We start from the raw sequence: 21,546 nt of genomic DNA, 5'->3' as shown, positions 1-21,546 counted from the left end.
TTATTATCACGAGTTCAGCTTTCCATCAAATAATAATTGTCAAATATCTTGATTTTTTTTCCGTTCTAGATTGCATCTCAATTAAGTTGGATTGAGGTAAACTTTACTGTTGCTTGTTACCGTAGCATTGGCCCACTTTCTCCTAAATCCACGAAACCACGTTAGCCAATCAAATCCAAGATTTCTCAGTCTTTTGTGCAGAATGAAACCTCTGTTACAATCAGCAGATATTAACCTACTTTAGGCTCTTTATTAGCTTGACAGGAATCTGCATTAAAATCCGTTTAATCAGTAAGCTGGTAGGATTTCCCGTTTACCTCCCCACTTGTCACAAAATCTGTGATAGTCAAAACCAATATTATAGATTAAGACACTAAACATGATGCACAATGTTTCTGATATGTTGTCAATGAAACTGCCATCATGGTGTAATCCAGCGCTTCTCAAATAGTGGGGCGCGCCCCCCCGGGGGGGCGCGGTGCGATGCCAGGGGGGGCGCGTGTGACACCGGAGAACTTTATTTTAATTTTTTTTTGCCGTACTAGAATAAAGTGTAATTGCACATCCCGCGCGCACACGCCACAGAGCAACAGATAGGAAGCGCAGTGAACAAACCACCAAGAGACAGCATGAAAATACTTAACAGTGATGAAAAGAAAGGCGGAGAGAGACGGAGATAATGAGACATGCGAAAGTCTCCCGAAAGCTAAGACGAGGAAATATGACGAAGCATATAGCGCTTGGCTTCACTGCGACTACGGTGGGAGACGAGGAAAGACCGGTGTGTTTACTGTGTCTAAAAATGTTGCAGGACAGCATGAAGAAGCCAAATAAATGAAGGCGTCACTTAAAGACATTACACCCCAGTCACGCTGATCAGCCGCTTGAGTTTTTTCGGCAAAAACGTGCCGAATATTGGCAACAATCATCCCGCTTTGGTCTATATTTCTTTCTTTTTTTTCTTTAATATTAATAAGGATACAATGTTATGCAGAGGTGTACTTATAACAATTTCATAGACAATTATACTAATTATAGTCACGGCCGGGGGGGGGGCGCAAAATGTTTTCTTCTTCCTAGGGGGGGCGTAACAGAGAATAATTGAGAAGCACTGGTGTAACCACAGTATGATCCACTAAGCTTTAGTCATAGTTCAAAGCAGCATTCCAATGAGCTTAATTAACACGCACGCAACAGTCGCCCTAATCACCAACAGCTACAGCTAGTTTCACTGTTGGAACAAACGCCAACGCCATTTGGAACAAAAACACAACCCAGGAGCTGGACTGCAGATTGGAGATGGAGAAGACAGGCTGAGGACGAAGAAAACCTGAAAACGCCTCGCAAGTGCCACAGGGTCCCTCCCAATGGAGGAAGAAAAAAAGCCAGATTGGTTGGGAACCAACAGTCTCCTAATAGAAATGTGTTTCCTGGCTGTAGCGGCACTGCTAAAGCACAGCAACCACTTTCTAAATGCACTTTATGAAATTTAATGGCAACTCAATCGTCACTTCCCCCGCAAGGGTGACTGGGGTGGATTCAAATGTTTGAGGAAGATGCTGCAGACAACACACACACACACACACACACACACACACACACACACACGCCTTCTGTGTTTGAAGCGGACACCGTCTGTTTTTGCCCAGATTGCATTGTTAAAAACAGATTAGAAACAGATGCACATCAAGTGACAGTAGCTGGGGTGGCAAAAGTGCACGACCTGCATTACTACAGCTGAGGTCAAAGTTCACCAGATATTCACCTGAAGATTCGTATGCAGTCATTTGTGTAAGTCTGTGGCCTGTTTATTTGCTGGCGGACGTCAGATGGAGACAATAAAAGCAGCGAGGGCTACTCTCCTGCACCTTATGGATGCCTAACAGCTAAATTTACAGCCACACCATGAAGAAACCGAGTCTGTAAAAAGTTACTGATAACACAGGAAATGAGAATATGAAACACTTCAGAGATATTTAACAGAGCAGGCCAACTGTGTGTCAAATATGGCTGATTGTAAACAGTCAGAACCAAAAGAGAACTGAACCTAATAACTTTTCTTTTTTTTCTTTCTTTTTTTTAAATGTTCATAATTACTCATCTACACAATTTGAAACGTCGCTGTTGCAACTCAAGTGGTGATGGAACCCAGCAGAGACTTGATTAATTTATTAATTGAGGGAAAGGAACACTTTTTCACGGTCAGTGAGCACAAGACTTCCAGCAGAATAACGGTGCAGCATGCAGATAATCATTTGGTATTTGCTCAAATAGAGTAAGAGCGACGCACAAAGGCACAGCGGCAGCACTCCCTGGACAATGAAACAGCCCCGTAGGATCCGCTCATTTGGCCAAAAAATAATAATAAAAAAGATCTCAGTTCTTTCGCGGGGTGCCATGTCATACAGTTAAAATATTTAGCTGTCTTCCAAGTATGTGCGCTGGCTGGGAGAAGATTTAATGAACTTTGATACAGTCCGCAATAATCTATCATCAAAACGAGGCTTGCTTCCCCCCAAAGATAAAAGAATCCAAGCGCACCCCGATCCGCCTCGCAGCGCGCAAGACCTCGATTTTTTGGATTTCTATCAACCTCTTGGGATTATTCAGCGATTTGTCTTTTGAGTTGGGGCTGCGCCCAAATGGTGCACTATTAGAGTGGAGCCGTCTGCTTAAAAGTCCCCCCCCCCACCCCCCCCCCACCTAAGTTGAGTTGATGCACCTCAAAACAACAACAACACAAATGCCCAACAGTTAAACGTGTGCGTAAAAACATCTGTAGTTCTGGATCAACTGCGGCGGTGACACCGCCAGGATATTGTGGATGAAGATCCGACCCGATCGATACTCACATTCATCTGTTGCTCGTTGTGTTTCAGCAAAAGACTTGCGGGATTCTCTTCTCACTCCTCCTCTGCGAAGTCCAAAGTTAAAGTTACATCCATTTTTAGACCGAAAAGCCTTTTGTTCTTTTGCCGGTAAGAGAAGATCCCCCGTCTGCGGAGTGCTTTTCCAGAGATCTCCTGGTTGGTGTGCGCCGTCCTGAAGCGATGTCTGACGAGAAAGCTCAGATTTCAACCGTTTGCAACCTTTTCGGTAAAACCTTGGAGTGTCCAGTTGCGTGCACCGATGCAGCGCGCCGACTGAAGGCGGTGTGGCACCGATCGGTCGAGGTCTCTCTCTCTCCAGATCTAATTTATTCAACACGTGACAGAGTGTAACCTCCTGTTTCAGGGCTCTGAAACTCCTGCTGCTCCTCTGCCCTGTGCTGCTGCTGCTGCTGCTGCTGCAGGAGCCAAAGCTGCAAAAAGCAAACCAAACTGAACTTCGGAGCCATCATCACACATCAAAAGGGAAGAGATAAAAAGAAAACCACTCTGGAGAGTCACGTCTGGATTTAAAATAAAAAAAGGTGAAAATATCCACATATATATGTATATTTAACTACGATAACTGAGCATGGTTCACATCGCAGCCACATTTCTCTTCATTTACTTTGATGTTTGAATCTTTTTTACAAAAATGGAAAGGCTCGAGGTGCTTCGTCAGAGATGCTGAACCTTCAAGTCAGTCAAATTTCAGCATTAGATGCTCCAGCAAGCAGCACCTTATAATAACCTCCACATCAGCAGGAGCATCACAGGCACACACGCATATATACACACACACCCACACAAACGCAGTTTTTTCCCCCCTCAGAAGTTAGAAGTCAGGAAATCTCCCGGGGGTGATTTTATCAATGCAACTAACTTTTCCTCACATCTTGCAAGTCTTGAAAGTAGTGTAGCTTCCATTTACTCCCCAGAGGAGCACTAGTTTGCATCTCTAACAGTGCTGGAGCAGTCACACCTCTTTTTCGTCAATCACCAACGGTTCTGGAAGGTATTAAATCAAGACAAAAAAGGGTGGAATATGTTCACTAGCAATAAACAAAAGATTGATTTGCTAATCTTCTGTTAATCTTTGCTAATCTTGATTTACCTGGCAGGAGCTTTATGGTGAGGAAATTCCCATCCTGTTGGAAAGTTAGGCTTTAATTGTGGTTATTACATCAGTTAAACACCCAACGTCTCTCATTTTGACCTATTAATGGGAACTTTATGTTACTTTTGCATCAAGACGTCATCTTAACTACATTTACTGTAACCAACTCACCAGTTAAGAGCAATTATAAAGTTCCTATGAGTCACAAGATACTCACTGATGTTTTTTCTATAGGTGCTGTGATGGCAGATAAATCTGAGAGACTGTTTTGAGGTCCCGTTTTGTCCACATCATAAGGCTGCGGTTTCAGAAATTTCCTTTTGATGGTTATTTTAGTGACATCTGACCATGAAAACCACACAGTTTGGCTCAGGTTCTGGCGCTGAAGGTCCGTGGAAGAACAAACAGATTGGGTTTAATCAAGATTCAATTGTGTGTGATGGTCCCATCCACGGGGGGAATTCACTCTTTAAGGCTGGCATTGTGCTAACGAATATTAGCCATTTGGTTACTTCTTCTTGAAGAGATTTCCTCCCACTGATGTAATATTAACTATGTCTTCCTCTTATGTGGTGTGCGAATTGTTTGCAAACACAATTTGCAATGCTGAAGATGGATAAAACTGTTTTTGCATGGGGAATGTGTGCAATCTAAATCCGCAAGTCTATTTCAGAACCCTGAACTGCCCACATGGACAGTTCGCACCGCTCTTGTCATCCAAATCTGTCTTGTTTTTTTGGTTTCTCTGCCATCTATCATTTGTGTGATCAGTTCCCGACACACACAGGTCTAACCCTGTGGACACACACCTGCCGTACGAATATAACAGACTGAATTAGATTTGGTTAACGTTCATCCCAAAATAAGAAGTGTTGCCTGAAATGCGACCGCTTGTCCTGGATCAGAACCAAACAGGCTAATGGTCCGTTAGGTTTATAGTTAATCCAGCCGTTGGCATCTGTCTCCGCAGTAAAACATTTAGTGGATAAGAAAATGACTAAAAACCAGGCAGCGACTCTTCCAAGTCTAGAGTGAGACAGCAAAATATTACTTTTGCAGCCTTAATGAGATTTCGAGAGAGACTATGGAGGAAATTTTTCTGAGTTCTTGTGGGGGATAAGGCAACATCCTCACATTTCATTCTTCCTACGCCTTTAGATCAGGTCTCCCTGGCTGCTGTCCACTTAATAACAGAAGGCTTTGCAACAGTGACACCTACTTCAGAGAGACCGAGAGCGAGAAAAAAGCCCTCCTCTGAGGCCGTCTACCGTCAATGCTTCCTAATTAATACACTATCAATCACGCAGTCCTGCACGTCGTTTTGCTGCGGGATGAAATTCCTCAGACATTGTCGAGAGTCTAACCGATTCTGATGGAGATCACTTTTATTCCCCAGGAATGCGCTCTGTTGTGCAGAGAAGGAATGCAGCATTGAGAGGGGTGGCCTGGAATTCCCAAAACAATTAAATTGTTCAGGCAAATGTTTCTTTGAGGAAAGAGGGAACGACTCTAATCCCATTACTCCACAGCTCTCGACGCTGTCACAGGAGAGACCTCAAAAAGTGTTGACTCTATACTCGCTCCGTCAATCTGAGACACACCATTGAAATCCGCCTTGGCACTGAAAAGAGCAATGACTGCCAGGGTCAAAATGGAGCATCCCGGTTGAATTCCTTCACCGGGGAAGATTCCGCGAAGCTTCAGGCGGCTGAAACCGAGACGTGGAGTCGATCCATCGCTCCGGCGAAGAGATTTGTTTTTCTGTGGATTTTTTTTTCTTCTTTCCCCCAAAACTGTTGGTTGAGCCACAAGATAAAAAGAACAAGCCGCAACCGCTCATTGCCAATAAATTTCAATCCTGTAAACAGATTTGGGAAGAAAAGGGGGTGCAGAGTTTTAGAATCTGCTCTGAGTTCAGTCAGCGCCGACATGCTGTCATCACAAATGAAATACGTAGTTTGTGTGTGTTCCTGTTTCTAATGGACACTTTTGCCCGGCTTCAGAGGAAATCAAAGAAAAATAAATGACTAATGAACATCTTGGTGGTGTCAGAAGTCTCATTATGCCACCCAGACTGTTGCCATGGCTCCACTCAGCAATGCTATCACTCTGAGGGTCTAAGCACGTACTTTCTTTTTAAAGATGTCGGCGGTCTCCCTAGCTGCCAACGTCATCAACTTCAAGGGTCAAATGATTTTTTGAAAAGGCAAAACCAAAGTGTTTGGATGGATGAATAGTTCCCGGGGGGAGATTTCACTTCAAAAGTCCTGTGACGTGTATGGTTTTCAAATTTGCATCCTTGTTTCTCAATATTGCTGTAGAATCTCGTGTTCGGTCGTGTTTATAAAGCTTGTCTGCTTTTAACATCACTGTAAAGATTTGTACTCAGAGCCATAAAGCTATGAGTCAACTCCCCCCCTGCAGGGAAAAAAGTGGACATTTAAGTCAGGAACAGTCCTCCCAGCAGCGACAAAGGAAGCAAAGTAAGCTGCTCAGCCAGGAGAAATGTATTCATCTCAAAGCCTTCAGAGTTCTCCAGCCTGACCCGATCAATATCTGCTCCAAGTTCTGCTGCACTTACTATATAACTGCTCCAAAGATCACAGTCTCTGTCATTTAGGTTGGATCAGAGTGTTGAATTTATATTTATATATATAGTCTGCTGTTTAATGCCTTCCTTTAGAGGTGGGAAATGTTGGAGCCTAAACTGTAACTCTGGATCTTTGAGAATAACACAGGAACTGTGTTTGTCCACAGGCGCCTCTCACAAACATCAATACCTCAACAAAAGGCTCCTGAGACATTTTGCCCTTGCGGCTGACTTCTAAAGCTCTTTTTTTGTTGTTTTACACATTTACTTGATACAAAAGCTGATGTGATCTCAGAATTCAAGGCAAGATCCATGAAATGTGTAAAACAAGTCCATCTTTAACTGAATGGCATTTAGAATAATTCAATACTCATTGTGGTCAACTTTATACACTTTGCTATGAACCTGTAAAGAATGACCATCCAAGAGCTTTTCTGGGCTCCAGCATCTTGCTCAAGGACGTTTTAACATTCAGGAGACATAAATGGACCAACGACCTTCGTATTACTCCGCCACAGGAGCTACAGCCTTCCTTCTTATTCTCAACAGTGGGTACATAAAGTGTGTCAAGAATGGGGGGGGGGGGGGGTGAAGCAAAACTCTAAAGTTTTCTCCAGGAAAATATATAAAAAATACGTATAAATGGGGGTGGAGGGTGGATTCGGCCATTTGTGAGGTCGCAGTGAAGCAGAATTTCAAAGTTAGTCGTGCGCAGATGTTCAAGAAGAGCGCCGCTTGCTACCGTCAAATCCACATGTGCTTTGGTTTGAACAAACACTATAATCAGTACCTATCTATAAACCAGCTGCTTAGGCCTCAACTAAAAATACAGAGGCAAGGTTTACAATTACAGATGAATATACCGGTGATCATTTGGACGGTGAAAGAAATTATTTTATAAAGTTAGATATAGTAAATAACCACATCCCATTTGTGCCCTTTAATGATTTTCTGTGGTTTTGAACCCAAATCCTCTGCCTGAATCATAGGCTTTTTATTCTGCCCTTCATCCCCTCAGGAAACTTCAGCCAGTGGCTTCAACCGAATAATTATCCAATCACAATGCTGTCACTGGAAATAAAATGCTGCACGATCAAAGAAATCTTCCTTTGTTGGCTTTTTCTTTCCTTTTACAATCCAGTCCTCTTTATTTATAGTACAAGGTTGACAAAGTACTGCACAAACATTGGAATAAATCCACCACTTCAACGATCTCTTCCAGTTCTATCTCCAGGCTGTACACTACTTTATCTTGCCACCAATAACAAAAGATTATAAATTAAAGAAAATGGGAGAGGAAAGCAGGACAATTCTGATTTGAACATTTTAAATGGACAAAGAACAATGTTAGAGAACAATGTTGGACGAATATCACCTCAGGAGACACGCTATCGTCTTGTTGAAGACAATGCGGCGCTACAGTGACCAAATTCTCTCAGTGGCATGCAAAAAAGTCCATCAGGAGGAGACGGCCGAGTCCAATCCCACCTACAATAGAGGACATGATTGGAATTACCTTCAGTGGCAGCAGCGCGCCCCATAGGTTCCTGTAAATAGTTACTTTGATGCCATTCTGTTTTAAGGCTGGGTGGCTGCATATTTTTACTGGTTTTTTGTTGCTTTTAATTATTAATTTCAAAGTCCCAGATATCCACCCAGAGGCTTGGGGCATCCCAAAGTGCAGAGAATCTGGTTTTTGGTGCAGCAGTCTAATTGGACTTGAGAAAGCTTCCCGGCTCTTGTGGCGAGGGGAATGCGCAGCTTATGTGAACTGATCTCCACATCTATCCTGGGTCCTAATTGTTGCAGTGGTGTGGGCACACACCAACAGCTGCAGCCAACTACCACCAGATGTTTCTGACAGGCCAAGTGTCTGGCTGTTTGTTAGGCCTGGGGTAAACTTTGATCCTCCAACAGTATTTTTGTAATGAGGAAGCACTGTGAGATTCACACAAGAGATACCTCACAGAAAGATCTGTGGGATTCTGCTGTGAAAAACAAGCAGGATAAAATGTCTTCAGGTGTGGAGGAGAACCTTTTTAGGACCCACCCATTGTCTCTAAGCAGGCCATCCATGCTACTGGTGCCAATGGAAGTAATCGTGGCACAGTGGTAATGAATTTGCATAACTTTCATGTGTAATTTCCACATTCTAAAAATGAATAGAGTTGTTGCTTGACCTTCTGATGACATGATCACTCTGTCATCACTATCTGTGGTCCACAACGATACAACCTCATTCGGCTGATGGGCATCTTGGTCCTCCATCCCAGGGCTATAAAAGCCTGACCATCCTTGTCAGCGCTCGGGAGGCTTTGCACACCCACCATTTAGTTTAAAAGAGAAGTGGTGCACACCAAGCCAGAACTTCAAAAATAAACATGGCATTTATGGACCGGAAAAGGTTTTGCACAGCTGTGCCACTCCTGTTTCCACTCGCATCCAGCACAGTTTGGTCCCTCTCCACTTCAGTAACAGGTAATTTAGCAGCAGTGCAGCAGATTTATTTCAGGCATTAAATACCATGCCTTGATGTTAAGAGCATCAACGGAGAGTCCCGATCCTATTTGGAGGACAGACAAGCCACAAGGAACTGCCTCAAGAAAGGGTGACATATTGTCAGTAAACAAGCTGATCCTTCATATGTGCCAAGCTGAAACTCTTAATGATGTAGTTTACATTTTTGAAGTTCTCACGCGCGCGCGCACACACACACACACACACGCACACGCACAGAGAGAGAGAGAGAGAAAGAAAGGGAGAGAGAGAGCTTTTCACTACTTGTAAATTACGGAAAACCCCAAGACACAACAGCAGAGAAGAGACTGTCGTTTAAGCAACACTTTTGCATCAGTTCGGACCCTGAAATTTATTAGATGAGTTTGTTGCTAACAATGTAGAGTATGGACAATAGCTCCCTCTTGTGGGAAGATAATTGGATTACAACAGTTTACATTTTTATTTTAAAATTTTAAACGGTATGGATAAAAACGACGAAATTATTTATTAGATACATCAGGATAATGTATGTATTCAGAAATAAATAGCTCTAAATTAGTACTGATAACACAGTGACTAAGAAATTGGATATCACATCCAGGAAAGAAGAATTGCTCGCTTCTGTAATGTTAAAGATTTCACAATGCACTTATATTTTCCTGTATACATTATATAGGCATTTTCTTCTTCCTCTACAATTTTATCCGTTTATTTTGAATTATGCGGAACTAAAAGTCCGAAGTATTAGTTTCCGATCGGATCGCAATTTCATTGGACAGCCTCTGTTTATACCCAACGTGGGATTTCGATAAAACGCTTGTGGTGTGCATTAACTTTAACACATTGATCACCTTTTACCCATCTAAGGGGTCAAAATGGGTAAAAAGCGAATCAGCGGTGACTCTGGGGGGTCAACACCCCCTGAGAAAATACAAAAAGTTATGGAATTTAGTGGAATTGCATTTAAAACCATGCTGAAGGAGCCCACTTCAGCCATGAAAGGTGAGTGTATATGTACCTGCAAACAATACTCACAGTAGATATCAGCAGTTGTTCCTTCATTTATTTACAGGAAGCTTAAGTGGCAGTTTTACTTTATGTGCAACTGTGTGTTTCTTTCTGTGTTGTCTGCTGCAGGACTGGAAGCGTTCATATCAGCTGCGAAGAAGCTTCCATCATCTGACGTGTACGATGTGGTTGAGGGTTACATTAAAATATCAATGGAGTGTACAGAAATATTCAAATTGCTAGAGGGAGAAAAACATTTAGAGACAGAGGTATTAAGAAACACCTTTATCGATTTGTTCGTTAACATGTTGGCGACAGTGATGTATAGATTTTTTTTAAAAATTCTCTTGCCAGTTGATTCTGATCTTTGAAAGCCTGGAGATGATACTTCTAAGGACAGCAAGTGACCTTTCCCACTTCAGCATGGTGGGAAATGCAGTTGTCAAGAAAACTGTATCCGGTTACATGAAACTTCTGCAGTCGTCTCTCCATTCAAGCAATCACAGGTTGTAGTTGCTTTCAAAGAAACTAAACACTTTTGATCATGGCGTGATTTGATTGGCACAAAGCTAATATTCTTTTTTCTTATGTACAGGTTTGTTCGCCAGTGCCTCAGTTTCCTGACTGCTTTGGTGTCTCAGGGTCCAGAGGCCGCTAGAGAGATCCTGAGTTGCATTCACATCAATAAATCTCTATCAGGATTGGCAAAGAGAAAGGACAAGAAGGTGCCATGTTTAGTATTACATTGACATGCTCAGTTACACCGTATAGATATATACTAACATTTTTTTCTTTGTGAATTACTCAGGGAAGACCTGATGTACGCATGGCTTTTGTCCAGTTTGTGCTATCTTTTTTGGTGTCTGGAGATAATGCCACCATTGGACAAGTATTAGAATTCAAAGGTAATTCTGCACTAAGATGCCAACCAACATCTTGACCATAATCTTTCAATTTGTGTTGATTTTATGTTCATTTTTTGCTTTCATCAGAACTCCTGCCGGAGATTTTATGCACGGGTATAAAGGAAGACAGGATGTCTATTGTAAATCTTATTTTGTCCACACTGAAAACCAGAGTAAGTTTTCAGCTGATCACTTCCCATTTCAAAGAGTTTTTTGGATTTGACGTTTGCACGTGTTTTATTTTATTTTTTCTTGTCGCAGGTTGTGCTAAATAAGGCCATAAGCAAAACCCAGAAAATAAATTTTTTCACACCGGCTCTATTGGCCAATGTAGCATCCTTGTATAAATGGAATGGCCTTGTGGATTTAATTACTGATGACAACGTAAGTCGCGCTTTTTATTTTTCTTGGTTTTGCTGTTGACCGGATTGAAATGTGCTTTACAACCAAAGGGTCTAAACCTTATTTTCTATAATTGAGATGGAGGAAGGCTCTGATCATGCTGGGATATCGGCTGTACGGGATCTTGTTCACAGTTTCCTAACTGACCTCTGTAGCTCTCGCAAACATGGTATCAGTTTCCATGACGCCAGCTATGGCACAGCTGGCAGGTAAGTAAACAGAGCATCAGAATTTCTTAATTGGCACCTTTTCTTTTTAGAAAGTCTTCATGCTGAACATGGTCTTTTAATTCTAAACAGGTCTGGCAACATTGTCTTGCTCAAGTTCCTGGTTGGGCTGAAGCAGGCCACCGAAGATGCATTAGTGGCAGACCTGGTGGTCAGTGTACTGAAGGTTTGCCCTGATATTCTGGCCAGATACTTCCAGGAAACTCAGTATTCGTACACACCCCGCTGCAAGAGTGCATGGCAGGAAAATGTCCAGTTACTCAAAAAAGTAAGATAATTCTTTCTTACGTACAACTCACTAGCTATACTTTGTATCATTCTTTTAAACTTTCTAATTGCAATTCAGATCTATGATGCCCAGCCAGAGATTTCCACCATTTTTCAAACTGCTGAGGTCATTCCTCTCCAACGTTTGCTTTCCATGATCCTGGTGGTGTCTCTTCCTCCAGTCTGCAACAAGCCCTTCTTCACTCAGGGGCTCAATGTAAGTGACTAAGAAAGTCATTCAGTAGCTGCACTCTCACAAGATACTGAAACCAGTATGGTATTGTCTAAAATATAATTATACATTTTCCAAATACCCTCTATCCAACAGCTAGCTAACACCGCAGTGCAGCTCACAACCCTTTCCATGATAAACTTCATCTTGAAACGAGCTATAAAGAATATAGAGTACCTCTTGGAGAAATCTGAATGGCATAACTCAAAAGGATACACACATGACATGACAGAGGAACTTCTGCAGCTGTACAGGGAGGCCCTCAGCAAGGTAAGGACCGGGAACTGATACACAGTCAATATTCATGCTTTAAACCACTCATATCTACACGTGTACGTCTACTTATGCCTTTCAGATTTTGCCTGATATAACAAGTGTAATTGCGAAGTGGCAGTCCCTTAGTAAGAAGGAAAAGATGAATGATGAAGGAAAAAATATACCAACCGAAGGAAGTGTCACACAGACAGATGACAAAAAAGAAAATCCTGGTGCTCATACAGAACGCACTTCTTATGTTGCTTATGTAGACCACACCGAGACTGACTGATGGTTTGTTTTCTCTGTTTCAAATAGCTGCGGAGACAGCAGAGGTTATCCTTTTGAAAGCTCTGATTCTCCAGGTCCTGTGTCTTTACCAGAAAGTGGTGCCACATGTGGTCAGCCAGTGCAAATTTGATTTCAGCAAACTCTTCAAAGGTTTGTTTGTTTGTTTGTTTTTTAGGATTGTGTGTATTTACAGTTTATCTATGGAGTGAGATGAGGTGGTTCTACAACGGAAACTATCAGATATATATATATTTTTTTAATCACTTCTCTAGGTATCGTGTCAGACAAAGGAATGCGGGAAGAAGTTCCCCCAGTTTTACAGTATCAGATACTGCAGTTAGCATTAGAGCTCCCTGCAAGCAAGTTTTCATGGTTCCGGATACAGGTGATGGTCTTGCACCGTTGCACGTTTTAATTCAGCCCCATTTTCGCATTATTATTTCTGGTTAGTTTATGGTCAATATTATTCTAAATGTGTACATTTGTTTCTAGGATGTTGCAGATTCAGAGTCATCTGGGGAGAAATCTGTACTTTACCTGCTTCTGAAGATGTTTGTCAGCAGCGGCAGCAGCCATTTGAAAACATCCACACGCTCACTAATTCTAAAAGTAAGAGGTTTTTTTTTTGTTCTTTTTCAGTTGGTTTTTTTAATCACGCACTTTGTAGGACATATTTTTCATTCTTAATCAACTGCCAACTGCCTTAGAAAAGTAATAGTCTTATTTAATAGACCCAAGTATTTGATGCAGGAGCAGCTCAAATCTCTCCAAAAATATTGGAAGCATAAGAATGGTTTTATCTAAAAGTGAACGCGGATGCTGTCTTGTATTTAGGTGCTAAAGGACAGTGGGGTGTTTGAGTATACCTGGACAGAGCTGGAGATATGGCTCAATCAGTTGGCAAGAGTAGATCCAAACCAACAAGAAACAGTGATTCAGTTCTTGGAGAGGGTGAGTTATCTGCCCAACAGGCTTAGTTACTTCTTAAACATTTTGATTGTTCCTGTTTTTTTTTACTCAAAGTCATATTTATTTATTCCGTGCGCTTATTCTAGGTTTTGGGGAAGCTTGTGAACAGTTCTTACACGTACACAGATAAGGTTGCCAGCCTTGTGCAGGAGGCAGCTTACCTGCAAGATAACCTGAGTAGCCAAGAGGGCGAGACTGCCAGTACCCCAGTCTCACACATAGATGGTGAGGATTTAAACATTCCAGCGACACCTTATTTCTGCCCTAACACAACCATATCTGTGTTTATTTACAATGTGTTCCGGTCGATGGTGTCTTCTAGACATCATAAACATGCTGGACGTCATTATGGAGAGTGCTGAAGGGGAGATGCAGGAATTTGGGCCGTCTCTGAGCGAAGAGCTGATTCTTCAAACCTTCCCTTTCAGTGTGCTTGTACCTGCTGCTCTGGAGGCCAGAAACAAACTGCCAGGCAACAAGGGTACAGTACTGGAAGAATGATGTGTATATTTTTATGTATTAAAGACGCAGTGTGTAATATTGAGGATATACGGTGGCATCTATTTGGGAGAATACACAAAAATGGAATAGCTGTCCCAGACTACTGTGGAACCATAACAGAGCAGCATTTGTACACAAATGAAGGAAATTTGTTCAGAATTATCTAAATACAGTATCTCAATGCCCGGGGAGCAAAAATTCAATGATTAGTACTTAAATAGTGTTATACACCATTTGGAAAGCCTGAATATGTCATTTATCTATTAACTTTTTTCTTTCTTTCAGAAGTGGTGTTTGAATATGTGTCAGCAGTTCTTTGTGATGTGCTGCACTGCCAGAGGGAACCTCTTCCTCTCTGTTTGGCTCTGCTACAATATGACAAAGAGCTGGTTTCTTCACAGCCTTCTGCTTCTCCTCATCCATCCATCATAAGCCTTAATGAGTATTACTCTAAGTGGCTTCCACGGCAGTGCCAGGAGCCGCTGGTCAGTTTTGTTTACAAGAGTTTTGTTAAATCCTGCCTCCTGGACAAGGCTGGCAACCTTATATTGAATAACAATTGTCTCTTATCACAGTTCAAGTCGTCTGAAGGCTGCTCAGGGGAATTATCATCACCCTCTTCATTCAATGCTCTGATGAAAGCTGCTTATAGCCAGGGAATGAGCACTTTACTCGAGGATGCTTTCAGAAAGAAAGTGGAAGAAACTCTATCCTCCATTTCGATGGCAGAGTATCCAGTAGCGGTGAAACAGATCTTACTCTACATAAATTCAACTCTGGAAAATGTTGGCACTGTAAGAGAGTAACTGCTAATCCTATTGGCTATTGAGGCACCATCTATGAGTCTATGCAAAACATATTCAATATTCTCCACAGTTTCCCAAAGAAATAGGTATTAGGCCTGTGAGGACCTTAATGGGGATACTCTTGGATCTGGTGACCAGTTTAAAAGATCACCAGGAGAGCACAAACTCTGTGCCAACAGCTGAGATGCCCCAGGAAGGTTCAGAGCTCTTCCTAGAAATCAACCAATCATCAGCAGAAGAAGCTAACAAAGAGCAGGTGGGTGAGACGCTCGACTTTGATGGTGATCCTCATTTCATGCTGATTCTGATTCTCTTTTCTGTGTTTAGATCCTTCTTTCTGTACTTGGCTCCATCTTCAAGCATCCATGTTTGAAGCAGTGGTTTCTGGCCCTGGAGTTGTCTGCTTTGCCCCCTCACACGCTGAAACCTGTCAGATTGAAACATCTATGCACCCAGTTGAATGAGGACATTCTGGCCTTGTTGAAGACCAGTGCTCCCATTCTCCATGATCTGGCTCAATTGGACCTTGTTTGTAGCTACATGGAGGCTATAGAAAAGTCAGTGCTTAAGGAAGTGATGGAAAAGTCATCCGAGGGGGCAAAGAAAGAGTCTAAACCTTTCCAAGCCCTCTTGTCTTTGCATTGTTACTTGGACTCTTTTAAGCTGAATGAAGTGGTTTCCAAATTGTTGCTCCTCCCCCAGCAGAGTTTAATCCTCCCCATGAGTAAGGCTACACAGGCTGAGCTGAGTGTTTACGGTCATGCAGCTGTGCAGATCCTCACACAGTCTAAAGCAAACTCGTCCCTGGACCGCAGTATCTTTCTCTCCCAGGCACACCTTCATGGTCTAGGGACCCTGTTCCTGTCCTGTTCCAGTCCCACACTGGAGGCCTTCTTATTACAGACTCTGTCTGATGAGCCAGGCAGTGCCAAGCTTATCACCACAGATGTTCTGCTGCATTGTTTTCAGTATCCTTCCCACAACACTCTGGCAATCGGCTCTCTGTTACTACAGAACTGCTCCACCCATCTTCTTTGTTTTGAGATGTGGTGTCTAGAACCTTCAAACATGGAGAAGCTTTTAGACAACATGGAAACTTTCCTTCCGCTCATCGTAGTCTACCTGCAGATGGCAAGTAAAGAGGATCCAGCCAGACCCAAAGATGGTTTGTTCACTGACTTACAGAAAGTAATATATATTTGTGTCTCTTCTGGTATAATAATTTTATTTTATTTTTTACAGTGCAAAAGCAGGTTTTAAAAGCCTTGAACGAAGGTTTGCTCTTGAATTTGTCCAAATGTGTTCTGGGAAACATGACTGAGAACTCAAGACCCCAACAGACTGAAGCATTATCTAGTCTGATCAAACTCTCTGCAAACACCGACGACATCAGGAAGCTGATTAATAATCTGCTGAGTGCTCTTCAAAATGTGGAGAGCTTTGAAAGGTATTTATTAAGCTTGAAAATGAAGCAAATTCTGATCGTTAACAGTTGCTATAAAACATTCTTCCCCTTTTCAGGTGGAAATTAATTGATGTTATTACTGAGAAACTGGCTGATTTTCCAGAAGAAAAAGAAACATGGAGAAAGTCTGTGATTACTGCTGCCATCAAGTGTCTCACTGCCAGTTACAGCAACTATAAAGATCAAGCTACTTCCCCTGAACAGGAGAGGACTGTTTCGGAAAGACTGTGTCAACACTTTGTGGGTTTATCCGAGACACACACACACACACACACACACTTGTTTCTATTTCATTTAATCTATAACCTATTTTCTTTACATAGTCGTCATCTGAAGACATCGCTGCATCTGAATGGAACAGTTTTGTCAAGAATGGGCTGAAGTGAGATTTTAAAATTAGTTCACGTGTCTCATTAAAGAAATGTCTTCAGTGGCATAAAAAGTTATTTTTCTGTTACAGATACCGCTTCAAAGATCACCATTTCCTGAATACATTGAGAAGCCTGTTGGAAGTGATTTATACAGACAGCAAAGATCAAAAAGATCTGATCTCATTGTCAACCATTCATATGATGACCAGCACCCATTCTCTGTTTCTACCTACAATGTTGGACTCTGGTGAAGAGCCCACGAGTAAGGCTAAAGGTAAGATTAGTGTGGGTCAAAGATTTCACACTTAAGCACATTTAATTACTTTTTTTGTGGACAAGTTGATTTATTTTGTTGTCTTTACAGAGGCTTTGGTGTCTTTACTTCTCTGTTTGGTAAGGAAATGTCCAGCAGTATGCAACAACAATCATTTTGTTGTACTTATGGGAGCATACGGAGTAACACTGAGTACTTTAGGTAAGATAGAAAAGTAGTCCTGTGATTTTGGATGCTGCTCTGCCTTTCTGTGACATCTTTTTTTGGTTTGTAGATCAAAAATTATTGCTCCTCCTTCAAGATTATGAAAAGAACAATGTCAGTCTGCTGAAATTTCAGTAAGTACCATTCACATTGGAAAAGCTACTCACGAAAGAAACAGCTTTCGATCAATAACAAATCCCTCCTACTGCAGAGCCTTCTTGTGGGGCCCAGCAGCTGTGGAACATCACAAAACCAGGAAAAGGCTGGGAGCTTCTCTTTGGAAGCAGGTCGGCTCAGATGATATGTTGGCCCTGCTCAATCCTGACAGGATGCTGCAGACCGTGACGCACTTTCCCCAGCGACGCAAAATGATGACCCAGGTCAGTTTTTTGTGTGCAGTAAATGTTCCAGAATAACATTTGCCAGAAAGCACTTCATTTTATTCCTAAGATCCTGTAGTTCAAGCATTTTTGTGTGAAGTATTTGATTAAACTGATGACCTGTAATATTAACATGTAATCCCAATTGTAACTCAAATATAGGAAGATAAAGAGCTCCTCCACACTAACAGTGCCGTGAAGGATCTTGGGAATTTGTATGATCCCTGTTTTCTTTTGCCTCTCTTCAGTGCCATACTGAGACCAGGTGAGTATTATTGAAATGTTACTTTCGTCATTGCTAATCCATTCACAGTCTTTGGTAAATTTGGCATTTTCTTATTTCTGTACAAGAGTGTGTGATCGACTGCCTGAAGTTTGTATCCTGCCACGCTATGGGAGTGACAGTGATGGCTCTGAGTAGCTACGACCCAAAAGTGAGGGCGGCGGCCTATCATGTGCTGAGCTGCTTCTACCAACACTTGGAAGGTTCTCAGTTCAGGGAAAAGAGACAGGTAAATGCAGGGAAGGTGTTTCTAAGCATTATATTTAAAGAAATGCTGAAGGCTTTGTGCGTCTTAACCAGCTGCTGTACCTGATGGATACAATGAAGAATGGAATTCGACAGACAAATCAAAGACTTCCATTTGTTTTGACCACTTATGTCGCCAAAGTAGCTCAACAGATGCTGAAACCTGGTATGTATCCGCTTTCGCTTTAGCATTCGACCTTGACTAAAGTGTTATCACTCATGTTTAAGGGATCATAGTCCAGAGGATGTTGAGGTCTTTTTCAGACTGTTTTTGATGCCTGTTTGTTATAATTTATAAGTCACCTTCTGTTTTCCTAATCTTGCCTTGCCTCACTGATCCTTTACCCTTTTCTTCCCAACTTCACAGAGGACCACATGTATGTGGTGTTAAACAGGTTCTTGCTGTCTCATCAGAGTTTGGACTTCAGAAGAGTCCCTGAGTTCTTCAAGCTTTTCTATGGCTTTGACCTGGAGGTAATTTATCTTGAAATGAGAGATGTTTTTGTTGGTTTTACCTTGCCATGAAAGTTGTCCAGGTCCTTTTTGCCTGACTGTAAAAATAAACACAGTATATTTAACCTTCATTAGTTTGTTCTAGCCAGTTCGTGTTTTAGATCATATTGTCTGTTTCACAGAAATGACAGCTGCTATGGAATTTGATTTTTTTTTTTTCAGCACAAAATGGAGCGTGAATGGATCCTACATGTGCTGGAGGAAGGGATGAGTGATGGGCAGTGCTTTGACCTGTGTGACAAACAGGGCATCTTTCAGATCCTGTTGGGCTTCAGTAGTAGCCCCTTGTGTGACGAACACTGCCAGGTATGCACTAAAGCTCCAGCAAAGGGATAAAATGAGACCGTGGTAACGGGGCAGTCAGTCAATTTGTGGAACGAATTGTCAAAGTAATAAAAATGTGTTGAGTTTGCATTTATTTTACATCTATCTGTAGGCCCAGATTATGAAGGTCTTATTGCGGGCTGCTCATGTCACCAGAGCAGCTCATAACCTGACGAAGAGCTGTGGGCTCCTAACATGGATCATACAAATGGCTGAAAGGAAGTAAGCATGGCGGTAGCCCTGTAATCTTTATTTTGACAGTGACTTTGGATATTTCCAGTCATATGTTGTCTGTTTTATATTTGTGCATATCCCTCCTCAGTACTGTGGACCAGCAGCTGCTCAGTGTCATCATAGATCTGCTTCATGCGCTGTGGTTTACGATCCTCGGACAGAATGAGAAGCAGATGACGGCCGCAGAGAAACGCCAAAGCTCAGTGAAGTGTCTCCCACTACCTCTGATTAATGACTTCCTGTGTGTGGCCTTGACCATCAGCAGACATCTCAGGTAAGTATTTAAAGGGCCTCCTCACTGTCTTGATCCAAACCTTTACTAATGTTTTGTGTACTTGGTGGTTTTGCTCAGAGTTGTCAATGTTTTGTTGATCTCTCACCAGGTTGAGGGTGAGGCCTGGACAGCTCTGTCTGTTTCTGCAGACACTTTGCTCTGTGTTGAAATATGGAAGGACAGCGTTCAGTCTCAACACAGAAGCTGGGCGCTTCACCTTACCCCCACAGCCTCTCTCCTGCTCACAAGTGCTTTCTCTTCTACATTGCTGGGCTTCCCTGGCCCACGACACGGTGCTACTTACCCAATTACACGAGCTGTCTGAAAAGCACAAACTGAATAAACTGTTTGGTGAGTGCCCTTAAGCTCCTCTTTGGCCACCTGTCATTTTGTTGAATGTTAATATCTGGATGAAATTTCCTACAAAAAAACTACAAAACTGACCTTGAACTTGGGAGATTTGTTCTCTGAAAGCTTATTTTTCTTTACTTTGTACTCCCTGTTGACTCCACTTGACTTCACTTTTATGTATGCAACAGAATTAGTGCAGGAATTTAAAAAATAAATTGTGAAATGGAGGGACATGCTCTGTCTGTGTCAAGTGCACATAATTAGGTTTTATAATCTGCATTGTATGTGTTGTATCTTTAATGGTTTAACTGCAATTTTGTTCATCTTTTTTAGGTAAGGATAAGATTCAAGCCAAATCCCACCTTTCCAAGGCCCGATCAACAAGACAGAGCTTGGCAGAAGATTCTGAAATTGAGAAACAAGAATCGAGCCCCCTGATGGAGTGTAAATCATACCTCTGTAGCATCTTTGTTCATTGGGAGCCTCTGATTCCCGTCTCTGAGCCTCAGTTGGTCAACAGCCCACAGGGATTAGCTCCCAGTCCTTTAGCCAATGACACTGCACAACTGCTCTCCAAGTGGTGCCTTAGGTGCTTGGTGGAGGAACCATATGATGAAAATAGAACAAAAGAATTTTTATTTTGGGCCAAGAAAATCGTGCTGGAAGACAAGGAAATTATGAATTCCTTGTTAGATGATTCTGGCTGGAGAGCCAATCTTCTTCGACTCCATCACCACACCGACGTTTATTGCCATAGCAGCGTCCCATCAAGAGTGGAAACCTTGCAGATATTTACTGACATCATGATTTGCTTACTAGAGGCCAAAGGCAACCTTCCAGTGTTGCATCATGCAGTCGTGTCTGCCTGCCTTTCAAAATCCAAACAGGACCAATCCAGATACGGTGAGAGCCTCCCACCTAACACATGTATTTCAACAGTACAATTCGGTTGCAGTAATCTTAATTTACATTAATGCCTTTGTTTTCTCCTTTACAGAAGCAGGGCTGTTTCTGTTCTCACTTTACATCAGTGAGATGTGGAGTGGAGCCACATCAGCACAGATGTTTCTATCTCATGTTAGTTTGGTGGCCAGAACCAAATGTAAAATAAAGAAAACATCCCAGTCAGCAGTGACTCAAATAGCCATCAAAGCCGTTTGTGATGACATCATCACCAGCACAAGTTAGATATGTGAGATAGATCATTGCAAATAAAGTCTATTACCATTATTTTTGTTTTTTAAAAGCGGTAAAGTCATTTGTCGCAAAAGATTCTGTGCATTTTATCATTTTATTCTTTATGACCTTTAACATATGCATGTGTATCAATCTAGCTCAGAACATGTAAAGCAGTTGACAAAATAAAGAACCATAAAGGAAGACAAATAACTAAAAAAAACACAGCAAAAGAACAAATTAAAGATATAAAACAGCTTCAGATCATTTGTACCCAAGAGGAAAAAAATGTTTCAAAAAGACATTTATTTGAAACAACTGGGACAGCGTTGATATTTTTATACATTACTATTTAAAGCACAACATTACAATGTGTGATGAAACTTTTTCTACATAATAAAATTCATAAATCCCTTTCTATGTTTTCTATTTTTTTTCATCAGAAATGAAGGTTACATTTAAAATGACTTGGATCTTAAAAAGTCTTATTCCCATAAACAGACCACATTTAGCGT

At 41.8% G+C, this 21,546-nt stretch overlaps 2 protein-coding genes across 2 annotated transcripts in view; one reads left to right on the top strand and one right to left on the bottom strand.

Moving 5' to 3' along the window:
• LOC130535081 (protocadherin-16-like) overlaps positions 1-3,416 on the bottom strand; it is a 53,066-nt gene extending 49,650 nt beyond the window's left edge. The window contains exon 1 of the mRNA XM_057049914.1: positions 2,853-3,416. The gene's annotated coding sequence lies outside the window, so the exon portion shown is untranslated. The remainder of the gene's footprint in view (positions 1-2,852) is intronic.
• A 6,435-nt stretch (positions 3,417-9,851) lies between these two features.
• urb1 (URB1 ribosome biogenesis homolog) lies at positions 9,852-21,445 on the top strand. Its single transcript, XM_057049945.1, has 39 exons — positions 9,852-10,075; positions 10,211-10,350; positions 10,436-10,587; positions 10,677-10,806; positions 10,890-10,986; positions 11,074-11,159; positions 11,248-11,370; positions 11,467-11,597; positions 11,688-11,883; positions 11,962-12,099; positions 12,211-12,384; positions 12,470-12,602; positions 12,688-12,810; positions 12,933-13,045; positions 13,153-13,269; positions 13,495-13,611; positions 13,716-13,854; positions 13,952-14,110; positions 14,416-14,615; positions 14,706-14,924; positions 15,007-15,192; positions 15,264-16,101; positions 16,179-16,383; positions 16,458-16,641; positions 16,725-16,783; positions 16,862-17,046; positions 17,137-17,247; positions 17,321-17,384; positions 17,462-17,630; positions 17,793-17,895; positions 17,982-18,142; positions 18,214-18,325; positions 18,527-18,633; positions 18,835-18,978; positions 19,109-19,218; positions 19,319-19,504; positions 19,614-19,855; positions 20,189-20,758; positions 20,853-21,445. The coding sequence occupies exons 1-39, from the start codon at positions 9,949-9,951 to the stop codon at positions 21,041-21,043; spliced, it is 6,741 nt and encodes a 2,246-aa protein (XP_056905925.1). The 5' UTR covers positions 9,852-9,948; the 3' UTR covers positions 21,044-21,445.
• The last annotated feature ends 101 nt before the right edge of the window (positions 21,446-21,546 follow it).

This window comes from Takifugu flavidus, chromosome 12 (genome assembly GCF_003711565.1).
Source record: "Takifugu flavidus isolate HTHZ2018 chromosome 12, ASM371156v2, whole genome shotgun sequence".
NCBI lineage: Eukaryota > Metazoa > Chordata > Actinopteri > Tetraodontiformes > Tetraodontidae > Takifugu > Takifugu flavidus.
Note: the sequence above shows the minus strand (reverse complement) of the source record. Positions and strands in the feature narration are given on the sequence as shown.